Source organism: Corvus cornix, chromosome 5 (genome assembly GCF_000738735.6).
Source record: "Corvus cornix cornix isolate S_Up_H32 chromosome 5, ASM73873v5, whole genome shotgun sequence".
In the NCBI taxonomy this organism is placed as follows: domain Eukaryota; kingdom Metazoa; phylum Chordata; class Aves; order Passeriformes; family Corvidae; genus Corvus; species Corvus cornix.
In genome coordinates this window covers 25,416,316-25,431,392 of record NC_046335.1, presented here as the reverse complement: position 1 = coordinate 25,431,392, position 15,077 = coordinate 25,416,316, and the positions used below count along the sequence as shown (strand labels likewise).

The window sequence follows — 15,077 nt, the reverse complement described above, 5'->3', positions numbered from 1 at the left end:
AACAAATGCCCTCCCCTTGCCCCCTTCTTTCTCTTAGATGTTGTTCTGAGGAGGTGTCATATGGATGGGATATCCCTTTGGTCAGGTTGAGTCAGCTGTCTTGGTTATGTCCCCTCCCAAGATTTTGTCCACCACCAGCCTACTGGTGAGGGGGAATGTTGGAGACACAGCCTTAATGTAGGAGCACTGCTCAGCAGTAGCCAAAACACTGGTGTGTTAGCAACACCTTTCTAGCTACCAGTGCATCACACAGCGCCGTGAGGGCTGCTATGGGGAACATTAACTCCAGCTCAGCCAGACCCAGTACACTCCTACAGTGTAAGTCTTTGGGTGTTTGTATTATTTCTGGATGAGGTAGCCTGCTGCTTATTTCCAGGGTTTGCCCTTTTTTCTTCCCTGTGTCCAGACAGGATGAGAAATATGGCAGCTCAAAAACTGTCTCTCATGGGAGGAGACCTTCTCTGTCATTCTTAATGTATTTTTTTTCTGGGAAAGGAGAGAACACACTCTCATGTGTTGCTGGGGAAATATGGGTGGTGAGGAGAAAATGAACTGTCCCTTGGGATTTTTTAGTCTGTCTGAGGCTTTTTATTGGAGTCTTCTGTGTTTGGTGACATGAATTAAAGTTGGCCATTTGTCTTCTGCACTTTGCTATTAACTCCTCATCTCCCTGCATGGATAAGTCTCCTTGCCACCAGCAAACCTTCTCTCCCTGTTTTGCACAGTTTACTCATAAAGATGCACAACGATTAAGCTGATCTGGGAGGCTGGCAGGGCATACTGTCTGTCAGGCATCTGTTGAGAATGTTAGGAGATATGGGCAGGAGGAAATGGTGGGGAAAGGTGAAGTGGCCAAAGGAATGACACTGAAAAAGCTCCAGCATCTCCCCAGCTCCAGAAGAAAATCCCAGAGAGCCAGGAGATGGCTTTCTGAGGAGCGCTGAGCCTATCCTGGTGCCTCTCAGCAGGACCCTTCTGACAGCCTCGCACCATCTGCCCTTCTGGGAGAGGAGAGGGATCCAAGCAAAGAGTGGGCAGAGTGCAGACCCACTGAACCCCTCTGCTGCTTCCCCAACTCATGCTGTAGTATTCCCTGAACAAAACAGTCTACTCTGCCCATCAGGGAAAACCACCTTTTCAGGAACTGCTCTGTAACTATTGTTCCTTGAAATAAAATAAAGCTTGAAAAATTCTCTGCAAAGTGCTTGTTTTGAATTGAGCTGAGCCTGTAAAGACAAGGTTACTTGTACAGCTTGCTTCTAAAAAATGTCTGCTTGACTATAACTATGTTACTTCAAATAATATTTCCATTTGTTGGCATTGAGAAGATAATGCTCTCTTGGAGTATTTACCACATGTTTCACCTGCTTCCACTTGTTTTGTCTTCTCTATTTTCACTCATCTTTATCTTACCTTCACTTGGGCTGTGTGTATTTTGCTTCTTTTCGCCTCTCCCACATTTCAGACAGCCATCCAGTATTGCAGTGATGACTCACCAGATTTGGAACCATGCGGAGGTCCGTGGATGGCGTATGCCCGGAAGTCAGGAATCCATGTTGTTTGGCTTTGCACTTGTTTCTACCTGCCATCCCTGCCACTGCCTTTCCTAGTGACTTCCTTTTGTGTCTTGGTGTCCCTGTCAGATGGCAATGAGAATTTTTATTCATCTGTAGAAAATATGTTGAGATTAGGGCACGGGGCTGGGGAAAATACTTCACAAGTACCAACAATTCATTTTTGTTTTAGGTGACAATTTCCTTGGCCAGCTTTTTATATCAATAGTAACATTTATTTAAGCAATGGAGAAATGAAAGATCACATAAAAGGTGATTGATTCCTAGGTGCTAGGCTGAGCCCTGTGTTGTCTGTATTCTTATCACTGTGCTTTGACTGGTACACCTCTGTTCACTTGGAAATTATTCCTGAAATTTTAACAGCTGAGTGAGGCATCTTATCTTGCTTGGTTTGTACTCTTAATACAAGTAACCCTTTTCCTAGTATAATTTGTCGTAAGCATTCCAACTAAATTTGAAGTTGGTGATCGTTTGTTACTGCCTGACAGCATTGTAGTTTCTGGAAAAATGAATTCTTTCTTTCCTTTTTTCTCCAAGGAAGAATTGTATATGCTGTATGTGTTTTTGGGTGCTGAGGCAGTGTTTTTTATGTAGACATATGTTGCCATATTGCTGTGTGGAAGAAGGCAAGATTAGAAGAGTACTTCTTGAATCCTTTGCAGAAGGCATGAAATATTAATTGTTTTGAGTTCCTGTGAAAGTTAATTTATAGCCTGGACTTTGAAAGCTCTGTCAGTGATAAATAAATCTTATTTGTTACTAGAAAGGTAATTTATGCAACTAGGTCATTGCCCATCCAGATAGTGCAGAGTTCTTGTGCTTCTTAAGAACAGTCAGAAGCAAAAAGTAGAAATCTTATGCAAGTGTCTGCAAAAAAACTACTAAATCTTTCCTCAAAAATCAAGGGAGAAATTCCTGAAGATTTTATTATAGCTTTGTAGTCTGTTCTCCTCTTATGGACTCTCAAACCTAAAGCAGTTGTAGTTTCCTTCTGATGGAAAAACTGGACGGATGCTGCTGTTCTGCTCAATCAGTGCATTACATTTCTGACCTAGTAAGAAAGTTCATTGTTTTAGCTTTAAAACCACGTGTTTCTCACAAATGGAGTACTGTCTTTCTAAATGAATGTTTATTTAAATACTGAATGACATTCAGAGATTTCATAATTCTTCCATAGAACCTAAGTATGATGACTATTTTACATTTGGATAAGTTAAGAGCTACTAGTAGTGAAAGTGTCTACTGGTCTGTAAAGTTGCTTTGTTTAGCAGCTGCTGTGTGACAATGACTATAGCATGTATCTTTATATAAAGTGTACAGTTCAGATTGTCATTCTGAAAATCTGGATGTCTGTAAAGTTTTGGTTTTCAGTTGTAATGTAATTTTTGGTTGTAATGATTTTATCGAATGTATCCAATGTAGGACTTACGGTTTAAAAGATGGGGTGGTTTTTTTTGGTGTGGTTGTTTTAGGAAATAAGCAAGTAATGATGTGAAGTGTAGCCAGCAAAGGAAAAGTGAGACATTTGGGCTTTGTTTCCTTTTTTAATAAAAACAGAATGGAATTTCTTTCTGTTAAACTCGATGTATTACTCCCCTGTGTTTATTTATTTATTTATTTCAGGAATTTGAGGCCTTTCAAACATTTGTGGAAAATCGACTTCCGTTTGATATTGTTATTGATGGACTCAATGTTTCCCACATAAAATCCAGAAAGATGCAGTGTGAAAATGTAAGTGCTGGTTAAATATTCATTAAGTGTTTTGTGTATACTGATTGTAAAACAGTGAGTGCCTCATTATTAGTTATCCTCTAGAGAAAATGAGCAAATACTTTGTAGCATGTCACAGTGAAGTTCAAAGAGTTACCTAAGTTTCACAAATTAAAAATTATTAGTGGGGAGATGCTTCTTCTTATATATTTGCCTGTATTAGCTGTAAAATGTCATACATTTCATCATGTACTCAATGTTTATAGTTACAGCTAAGGTCTCAATAATAACATTATTACACAAACACTGTGTGATTGTGTAAGTTTTCATAGTAATAGGGATTTGGGGGAACAGGGTAAATCTGTGTCGAAAATTTAGTCTAATATAGTTATGCTGATAAAAGCTGTCATTAAGATAAACCCTTACTTAGTTCAAACCTGTATACATTTAAACATTATTTCACTTCCTATTGCCTTGAGACTTGAGTCCTATTTGACAAGGGCAGCTCAAACTGGCTTCAATTCTTTCTGTTTGATGATCTGTAGGAGAAAAATCCTGCTCTTTGTCAATACCTATGTTTGAGAATTCTTGATACTCACATGTAGCATTTCACTAAGAATTGGCTTAAGGTTATTTGGAGTTTTTTGTCAATCAAATATTTACTTTGAATTAGGAGTAGCAAAAGAGCTGCTCACATGTATTCCAATGCCAGAATTTAAATTTTCACACTCTTGAAATTAAATTGAATTTATAAATGAGCTTGATAATAAAAGAAGAAATTCACTTGTAGTAATTACAAGAAATGCATTTTTGTTCTAAGAATTACCTAAAAGCTATTGTTAGGAAGTAGTGTATATTCTCATATATGTAGATAAAAGTGAGCTAGGGAGGTTAGATAAACCTCCCTAAAAGATGTTTCTGAGTGGCAGTGAGATACTGTCTCACAAAGAGGCTACTTTACTTAGTACAAAAATAGAAAAAAATGTTCACGAGTTATTTGGGTAGGATCAGGGAAGAAGTTTTGATGATCTGAGAAGGATTTCAGGCAGAACATAGAATCACATTGTTTTAGGATCTAGAAAGACAGATCTGTGCTGCCAAAGATGAGGAAGAGAAAGGAATGTCCTTCCTCAGGACAGCTGTATGCCTGTCCCTCTGGGGGAACTCTAAACAGAGTTCTGTGTGGTTTGTAGAAACTGGAGGTGATGGAGCTAAGAGCCAGCCTGGTTTTGACAGATCATTATTCCTGATTTCTGATCAGAAATGTTACTAGGTGGTATTAGCATGCTGAGCAGCATAAATTGCCTTTGAGTTTCTCCTTAGCTTATGCTGTAATGGAAGGACATTGGGATCCCTGGTGCCAAAGAGCTCCAGAAGGACTCTGTGGAGGCATGAACTTTCACTTAGGTTGTTCCATTTAGGTACATGTCAAAGTTCTTTTGAATCCCAGCTGTTTACTGATTAGGGGATTTTTGGGAAGACCTGCCTTTCCTTCCTACACAACAGAACAGTAACTTGGGCTCACCCCAGCTTATCTCCAGAAGGTTCTCTTAGCTAAAATTTACTTGTCCTATGAGCTATGTTGCTGTTTATTATTACATTTTGTAATGCACAAAAAATGTTAATCACTGGGTCTTCTACCAGCCAGTCTTTTGCTGCTCCTGTTTTCTGGATCCTATTTTTGGGAGTATGGAGTCATTATATGAGAGACTGGAGATGCCTGGTATTTCTGCCGTAGACCTGTAGATACTCACTGGCTGAATAGTACCTGTGTTGGCATGGGAAGTGTATATTTGCACTCTAAGCAACAAAATAGCTCCTTCATTTCCCAAAAGAAATAATCTTCTAGACACATGGACTACTAAAGACTTTTTTCTGCATTGTTCCTCTCAATTAATGCTAGATGTCTTTGTACACAATTACAGTAATAACCATTGAGTTTATAGATTTTTCCAAGTGGAAACATTGTTTAAATGTGAGATCATGCTGGATGCTAGTGGATCCTGTTTAATTTCTTCATGACTCTGAACTTCTGTGTTGTAACGTGTCAAAAAAGGACTATGTCTTTGTTCTTATTTTGGATACTTCTGACAAGAAGCATGTATTCTTGTTTTCTGAATGTTTTTTCAAGACTGCTAAAAACAGAAAGAAACCCACAAAGCAGAGCAATCATTTCTTCTGTCTCCAAACTTCTTTCAGAGGAGGGAAGGGAAGGCCACAGTAATCTGGTCACGTGTTGCTTTTCTGGTTACGGGTGTTGCTGCCAAGTAGTCCCCCATCTGTGAATGCTGATCTCCCTCCCTGAATGCTGTAGTCTTGTCTTTGAGGGCTGACTCTGCTACAAAACATCCTCTTCTGGAGGCTCCTATCCTCATGCCTTTGACAGCCAAATGGAAAATGTAGAGTGGCACATATGGGGCATTTACAGCCTGCCTTATTAAGTTCTTCAGTTTATGTAGGGAAACACAGTGCCGAACTGAGAAGATGGAGAGGAGAAATAATGTGAGAGAAGTGACAGGCAGAGCACAAAGGATGGAAAAAGCCAAGAGTGAAAGCTACTGAGGTCAAGCTGTCTGACTAGGATAGCATGACAGTCCCATTTTGGAGAAGAGAGGTATGCTGTGACTACTTCTGCTTGACTAGAGAGGTAGTAAATGAGCAGTGTTTCTGAGGACCTGTATTAAAGCTGTCCAGCCTGTCAAAAGGTAAATTATTTTACTTGTCAAGAAGTGAAATTATTTTGAGTCTCCAGGTATGGGTGAGTCTGTGTTCTTTTCAGGGGTTCATTACTACAGCTGTTAGACCCAGTCAGGATATTGTTTTATAAAATTTATTTTGTTAGAGTGTGTAGTTAGTATGCAGCATGGTTGAAAGAGAAAATGAGATGGTTGCTCTGTTTCTAACACACTCTTAAGTGTTACTATTTGCAAATTATTAGTTTCTTTGGAGCACGTCCCTTATGTGATTTAGAGAATGGCAAAATAAAGGGTGTTGTTAAACACAGGAGAAGGCTTAAGATTTATGTGACAAAAACATGGTAATTTAAATGCATTCTGGTCTTAATTTAAATTTAACAAAAAGTACTGTTTAACTTCATAATTTAGAAGTCTTTCCAGAACTGCAGCTGTTCTGATGAAGACCAAGACTCTAAGTAACTCTTATTCATATGATTAAAATAAAAAAACATTGATGAAATATTCCTCTCTGTTTCAAACAGCCTAGCATTTGTAATTCCGTTTAGGCATCCCTTAGACATCTTGGAGAGGGGCTGGGTTGTGTGGCAAGGCACAGGTACCTTGAGGGATGAGAGGAGACAGAAAAAAAGCAGAAGTTGAAGGAGTAAGTTTTACTCATTTAATGCCCAAAGTGTTCTGACATTCTAGAAAACTAGATATGTGACTACCCAGGCAACTTCAGTCCTCATAGCCAGCACTTAGCAAATCATCATGAATATTACTGACTTGGCAGATTTACTGGAACATCCTGTGGCAGTTTCTCAGGTTTATGACACTCTTGCTTTGTCATTATAATCCCCAATCCCCCTTTTTTCTAGGTGGGTCTTATGCTAGGTCTGTTTTGTGGTAGAAATCACCATGTGGCTGCATCAGTTACCGAAAAAAAAAAAAAAAGGAGGCAGCATGAGGATGGTAACAAAGATTTTTTGAGGGCTAGGAAATGGTGAGACCATTTGACTTGAAGGCATTGCACACACAGTGACTCTAAACTGTAAAACTGCAACACTGGACAGCACCTCCTTTCAACCCTTTGCTTCCTTACTGTAGCATTGTAAATTAGACATTAAAGTTGACTCCTTAGTAAAAGATATTATAGAATGGAAATTATTTTTGCTATATAATTCAGACAGTAGAAAAAAAACCCCAAACCTCCCTAAAGTCTAAAATCACTCAGCCTAGTCTTCTGCTGCTGTTTAAGACTGTACCTGATGCGTATTTGCCTGACTTGAGTCAGTCACTGTGCTGCAAACGTGTGGTTTTTAAATGGAGATATCCTTGCAGTTTAACTAAGCAAAGTTGATTCAGGCTGTATCGTGACATGTAGTTAATCCTTTCCTCCAGATGTATCTAATTACATAAATCCTTGCCCAACACAATCATATTTTGGTACTCTCTGTCCTCTGCTGCTGTAACTCTCTGTAGTGCTCTCACCTTTCATCTTGTAAAGGTCAAGAGAGGGAATTTCCACACACTAATGGTCCATTTCTCCTACTAAACAAGCTGTTACATAGTTCTTAAATGGATGTTTTCCTGTTTATCACAATTTTCTTCAGAAGTATTCCTTGGAAGTGAGAGGGAATCCCAGTGCAAGCAGGATATCTAGGCTCTAGAGACCTCTCTTTGGTTGCGAAAGAGGAGTGAAGGCATTTTGCTCTGCTTCAGTTACCCCTAAACTGTGGAGGACCAGGGTGGGAGGTGAGAGAGGGGTGAGAGAGCATGATCTGCAAGAACAATTTGAAGAGTATTTTGGTAATTTTAGTTTACAGTGAGTTTGGTATACTGTAAATTAAGTATGCAGCCAGGTCCTTTTTTTTCGCTGTACCCATCTGGTGTTAGAAGTAACTGAACATACATTTCAAACGTGTGTTGGATCAAAGCTAACTCACAATTCCCTTCTTCAAGCAGTTTGGCAGCTGGGATCAGCTCTGCCCTAACTTTACCCTCTCTAATGTCTGTATTAAACTCAGACATCTAAAAGATTGGTAAAATAGTTCCAGATTGAGTTACTCGAGGCTGACAATGCACGAAGGAGTAGTTTTTGCTCTTGGCAGATAATTCAAAGTAGTTTCTCCTAAACTTAATCAGCACTTCTAGAAATGGACTACATGAGTTTGTGTAATTCCCATGTAAATTGCAGTAGGCCTGTACAATAACTGAGGAAGCCAGATCCTTGCTGCTCCACTCCCTTCCCATCCCGATCTGGTGTCAGCAGCCAGCATACCACATCTCTGGCCTGAAGCAGCAGTCAGCTCCTGCCAGGAAAGCCACCACACCTGCCCTCCTGCACCTCTCACAGGCTGTCACAAAAAGCCAGGCTGTGACTGCTGTAATTCGGATTGCTCTGTGACAAGTGCAGGGGACACCTCATGTTTTGCATCTGTTTCTTGTCTCTTCCAGGGAAAGAGCAGCAGGCTTGTTGAGTGGAGATTGCTCTCTGAATTGGGGAAGGGACTAAGTGAATTTTGTGGTACTAATAGTTGTGTGTAAACATATTATTGCATTTTGTTTTTCTGTATGTTAAAGATTTAAAATTACATTTAACAAGAGGATTCAAGGTTTAAAACTAATATTATCATTTTAGTTATTCTAGTGGTTCTGTAATAGTTATTCCTGGACTCCTGGCTGCATTAGCAGTAGGGAAAAGAGTGGGTAGAGAGAAGTTGCAGTTTTGAAAGGAAAGATGGTAGTGAAAAAGAAGTTTCATCAAGATAAGGGAGAAAAATAGGACATAGCATAGTAGTCTACAGGAAAATGGTGAATGGTCCTGTTAAATTTTTGAAAAAAAAACAACTTTGGCCGCAGAATTAAAGAACCTTGATGAATTATACTTTGTGAATTCAGCTCAGAGCCATTGCTTTGGTATGTACTTTATTCACATTTGCAAGGCTTATTTTCCAAATATAAAAGACAATTATCAAGACAAAAAAAAACCCCATCAGCTCATCAAATGAAGGCAAAGTTAAAAAAAAGAAGGAAAACAGAACATCTGTGACCCACGATTCTCTTGGCTTAATAACCCAAATAAATTTTGAAACATAATTTTGCTTCTTTGAAATCTCTGCCTAATGCCTATAAGTCCTCTATGATGAAACAAGGAGAGCAAAAAATGTATTGGAGCTTGTAGTGTTTGAGAAAAATAGTGAATGAAACTTTCTCTCCTGAGCTCCAGTTACTAAACAGTTTTTGAAGCCGTGAAACACACAAGAAAGTTCCTATGCATACATAGTTGACAAATACACATACTAGTATGCTCGGGTTTTCATGTGGTAATCTTTACGAGTCTTCAAGTCTGTCTTAACTGTGCAATGTGCCTAAAAGATCATCTGTTCAGTTATTGAGACAGTGATACTTTGTACAAAACATTAGCTCTACTGTATGAGCTGTCCTACAAAACAAGCAGTTATTAATAATTTCGACCCCAAAATCTCATGCATGGAAAAGAATTTTTTTCTTCTCTGACTCCTTTGGCAGCATCTGTGATTTGTTCAAGTACTTTACTGTCTGTAAATGAAGCAAGAATGAAGTAGATCCATGAGTCATTCTCTGTTCAGAATCAATACATCCAACAGAGGTCTTATTTGTCATACTGTGACAGTTCATCAATTCTTCTTCCTCCCACCAACTCTTGTCTTACCACTCAACAAAGCAGTCAGATATGTTTGTTCATTTGCTCTCAGCCTTTTCCATCTCTTTTTTTTTTTTTTTCCTGTCTTCTAATGGTAGTTCAAGTTTGCATTTCCATGATAACAAAACATTTGGCCTATTGCTCAAGATTGGAGAGATTTTTATCTTTGCAACATGTGTTTCATTCTTTAGACCTGTACTTTCATTTCCTGTAAGTATTGCACAAAGATGAAGATTTTTGGTGTTTTCATTGAAAATCACCTTCAGCATCTGTAACCTGATCTTAGAAAAGAAAGATGCTCAAGCAGTAAGGGGTACTCTTGAAACTTCGCGTATTTTTAGTGTTAGAGATTCATGACTGAAATATTCAGCATTGCATCCATATCTCATCAGTTAGTTTCTGGGGGTTCCTTGGATGTCCCAGCAGAAGAACTCAGTTCTTCTCCAAAGACACATCTCAGAGATTGATACCAATCTGCTGAAATCTTCCCCCTCTTCTGTATTGGGGCTATCCTAATATAGCATAGCTCAAGCTCAAGAATTTTTGTCACCAGATGCAGAAGAACAAAGCTGTTAAGTTTCTCAGGAGAGCTGAAGGAGATAGACTCAGTTGCCAGTGAAATCTAGAGGGAAGGCCTGGCCTGCAAGTTCTCCTCTCCCTGCAGCTCTTCTGAAGCCCAGCAGTTCCTGATTGTGGCTAACAGAGAAGTAAAAGGGCATTTATTACGTTCAACTTTGTATACCTATACACTGTAAGTGAAGATGGATTGGACATCAGTGTGTCAGAGGTTTTAGAAGTACTCCTACAACTGGTTGGCACGGGTGCTTCCACCAAGGAAATGCCCGTGTTGACTACACACCTTAAACCACCAAGTCTGGCTCTTTCCATAAGGGTATGCTCCAATGTCCTTCACTGCTTCTGCAACACTGGGACAGGAGAGTAGGAGGTAGATGGGACATCTTAAGAAGGGAAGCACAAAGTCAGACTGGCTACTTGTGAATACAGTGGAAACTTTCTTAAAACTTTAAAATTCCCAACATTGTGAAATGGGGGAAGGGAAGCTGACAGGATTCCCTGAGTAAATGCCTCATCAGTCAACTGTAAGCAATTACTTTTCCTTTCAGAGGTTTCCGCTCTGGTTTTGCGCTTCCTGGTGAGAATAGAGCAGCAGAAATTGATCAAGTTAAAGAAATCTGACTATCAGGCATTTTGACAACTTTTCCCTGTTACTTTCTCTCAGTCAGATTCTTCCTGGTGCTGCCTCCCATTACTATTTGTAACCTTTGTATCTGGCTATAAATCAATGAAGCCCATGTGGTTAAATTAATGATCTCTATTGGTTTCCATTTGGTGTTTGTGATTTTTACCTTTGTATTTGGTGATAATAGAAAATCAACAGTTAATGTAAGTACAGGAGCACCCAAGCACACCTTTTTTCTTTGCAAGTGAATTTGCACCACATATGTTTCATAACAAGATTCTTCTAATCACTAGGAATATAAGCTTGAAATTCAGCAGACCAGAGTGAACCTGCCTTGATGCTTCATGTTCCAGTGAACTTGGTAACTGTAGCAAATAGGTTGGTTGTTACCTGCTGTAGAGAAGTCCTGCTAAAATCTAGGTGATGAAGTCAAATAAACATGTCTTCTGACCTGGATGAGCTTCTATCTTGCTGTTTTCACTTCTCCCTTAGAAACCACAAGATGGGGTTTTTTGTGCGTAGCTCAACTGATTCACATAATCATGGAATTGTTATCAGTGCCGCAGTAAGAGGTGTTGGGCCTCCAAATTGGAAACCTGGTCTTTAGGGAACTGAACTGCTTCTTTAGAAGTGATTCTCATACGAAAAGTCTGCATAGTAGTGCAAGGTTACGAGAAGCATGCCAGAAAATGTGAAGGTTGGGTTACTATAGGCCAGTTCTCTGTAAGAATAAAGATTTTATTTGAATGTGAGAAGTGCTGGTTTACTGTCATCTTAAAGGCAGCATAGATAATCCTCAGGACAGTGATTGTGTTCATTCATGTACATCTGGATTTATTTATATATTTGAAAAGCAACCAGTTTTGGGTTCATGCTTGGCTTTTACATTTAATATGCTATTTCTGGTAAAAGTAGGAAAGAAAACATATTTGAAAGTTGTGTTATCTGAAGGAGAAAAGGTACAACATAAAAAAAGCCTAAAGTCCATTTGGATTTGTTTATGAAGCCATGAAATCCTAATTTTTTTGAACAGTATGTTATTCCTAGGGATTTCCGCATATTGACATGATGTTTAATGATCCAGCAATCCATTAAGCTGCATTTTTTGTTTTTTCTCTAGTTGCAGGATTGGAAGAGACATTTATTTATAAGTAAATATATTTAAATTGAGATTATTAAATTATTATAACCTGCAATGAAGTTTAACACTGAAGTTAAAGTAATTTTAATCTAGACTCATAGAAAATCAAGTACAATTGTCCACAGCTTTTAATCTAAATCCCTTCATAAACTGATTATTTTGTGTTGTCTGGAACATGGAAATAGGAGCTCCTATTTGAATCTAGGAGACTGATGTCACCAGAATTAAAATTCTATTCTGGGAATGACTATCATGCTGGCAGTATTCTTGCTTAAAACCAATTCACAAGAATTCCTGTTTCAAACTGAACTTCCGTAAAATGGTAAGAACTCTTACCCAAAATACTGTTGCCTATTAGAGGTGACATTCTGTATCAAACACTTCTTAATGCAAACCTCACCTTTTGCCAGTATTGATTTTGTACATCAGATACAGACATGAAAGGGAAGAGGCTATCCCTATTCTACTTTTTACTTATTTTGTAAGGGTACATTTATGTAGTTCTTCCAAATAACCGAGGAGAAAGGAGGCAAGGCAAAAAACCTAAGAGTCAAAATAAAATAGTCCCTATGCTAATTCAGATTTATGCTTTTATCTGTGGTGTTAATCTAAATTAGATCAAATCAGATTAAACTAATATGTTTACTTGTGTTCATATAAAGAGGAGATCTCATTCAGGTAGCTGCTGCATTGTCCTATCCTTGCACAATGCTTCCTGTAGTGACTGTTGAAACTGGACCTGTACTTCTGTCATATCATTGATACCAATTTACCTCTTAGATAAATCAGAAAGTATTAGTGATGCTTATGTCTGTCCTTATCATTGTCCAGCTTTTATCCATTTACCTGCTTGCTTCTATGCTCAACAAAAAGGAAGCAGTGAATTGGCAGTAATATTTCTTCTGCCTCTAATGTTCTGAATTTTTAAGTCTTGAGTTTTTAAGGAGTCACGTTGACATGGCTGAGCAAGCTGTGTACAGTGTGTGTGTACTAGTTTAAAAACAAACCAGTGAGAGGCACCAAGTCAGAATAACAATTTGATGGGGAAATTAAAGAAAAAGAAAAAAAAAAAAAACAAACCAAAAAAAACCCACACTGGTTCAAACTGACAGAGTCAAGATACAACCTGACACCCTGTTAGTCAGGGTGGTGGTAGCAGTCCAGTGGAATGGTGGCTGCTGTCCTGAAGCGGTGATCCTATAGAAAAGGGTCTGCTCTTCCTCAGAGGGTCCAGTGGTGACTATGTAGCTCCTGTCCTCTAGAAATCCAGTGGAAAGCTTGTCTCTGGTGTTCAGAATCTCAGATTATATCCAGGATGGAATGCTTGGTTCCTCCCTCTGGGTGGAGCATCTCACAATGGGGTAATGAGTCATGAGGCCAAGTGTTGATTAGGCTCATTAACAGAAGATGGTCCGGAGGGAGTTACCTCTGAGTCGTGAGGCATGGCATTGATGGGCCATTAACAGAAAGATAGTCTGGGGGGAGGAGGCAAGGAAACACTGCCCCTCCTGGTTTCAACAGCTCATGAGGATGGTAATGGAATACACTGCAACCCAGGACAGTTTGCCATAAGCTCTCTAACAGCAGCTAAAAGCCAGTTCAGTTCCAAAGGTTCTGAAGCTGTTACTGTTCAGAAGTTGTTCCTGACTTACGTGGTATACCAGTGTGGGAAGATCAACCTTGCTGCTGTCTTCTCTCCTTGTTTATTTCCTAATTGTGTGATACTTTGGTAAGCTAGGTAGCGCTTACACTATACACTGGAAAAAAAAAAAGTAGAAGTATGATGCAGGTGTTTGTTAGAGCTGTGGTTCACTGGAGTTTGTGCTTCTACACTCAGTGCAAGCTTAAGAAAAGTACAGTGGAATACCTATTTCTTGAATGCTACCTATATCTGATTGATTGGTTGATAGGAATTAGCTTCCACCACAGCCCTAAGTTGCCACACATGTGAATAAATAAAATTAAGTAGTAGTAAGAGGGCTGCAAACAAGTAGTCATAGAGCAGAACCAGTCAGTCTTAATGATGTTGATTTATCCTGCTCCTTATTAGGACCTTATTAGGAGTAGTTACCCTGGGCTCTTCTAATGTTAGTGTCACTATGCTTCTTTCATCATCAGAAGTCATGTACATGGTCTCACTGTAAAACATTGCAATGTGCTCTTTAAATCCATTTATGTGGAATGGCCATAAGACTCAATAGTGAGAGGAAGTGTCTTAAAGAATTGGAGGGTTTTGACATTTTCACTTCTCATTGATATGTATCTGCATATCATGCCTTAAAGAGTGAAATTTCTTAACTTTCCATTGAATGGGCATTCCCAAATGGGCTTTCAGAAATCTGAAATGCTATAGGTTAGGGATTTCTTTTCTGTCATCCCACCCACTCTCGTTTTCACAAGCCCATTTAGCCCACCAGCCTAGTTAACATAACCAGTAGTAAAACAGTTTTAACCATTTGCTATCTGATAAATTTGGTAAACAAAACACTTCTGATACTACAGTTCTGTCTTGCACTTGAGCACTGCTGTTCAGTCCTGGATGCTCCAGAGTTGTTAGCTGGGTATCTGCATCTTTTCCATGGAAATGGACAAAAGAGGGAAAGATGCAACATAATTCCTCAAAACTGCTGGCTGGTATAGTCATACAGATACCTGGAAAGCATAACTCTGAGTCCCCAAGCCACAAGCTGCTTTAAAAAAATAGATCCTTTTATGAAATAGGGGTGGGGCTTGGGAGTTGTTCTTATTTGGCTTCTGTTGTCCAAGCCGTTCTGGTGGTCATATTTTCATATTCTCAAGCTTGTTTCTCTTGACAAGGGGAAAAAAACGGCTAAGTAGACAAAGTTTTTCATATAACCAGTTGTTCCCAAGGGGTTGAGCCTTTAGACAAATGGCAAATATTATCTGTAATTCATTTGTGTGAGCTGACAGTATTATCTATTTGTCAAATTTCTGTATCTTCTGAGTTAAAGAAAATACTTCAGATAATACAGTGGCCTGCCCAGGGTCCAGGTATTGAGTATTGCAGACTGCTACCAATATACTTGCATTAAAAGCATCAAAGTAAAAAGATTCGATCTTGTGGATTTTA

At 39.0% G+C, this 15,077-nt stretch overlaps 1 protein-coding gene across 3 annotated transcripts in view; it reads left to right on the top strand.

The window, feature by feature from the left end:
* PRORP (protein only RNase P catalytic subunit) overlaps window positions 1-15,077 on the top strand; it is a 41,339-nt gene that overhangs the window by 14,435 nt on the left and 11,827 nt on the right. For all 3 annotated transcript variants that reach the window (XM_039553182.1, XM_039553183.1, XM_010392307.3), the window contains exon 5: window positions 3,198-3,305. In XM_039553182.1, coding sequence (XP_039409116.1) covers window positions 3,198-3,305 — 108 coding nt within the window. The remainder of the gene's footprint in view (window positions 1-3,197; window positions 3,306-15,077) is intronic.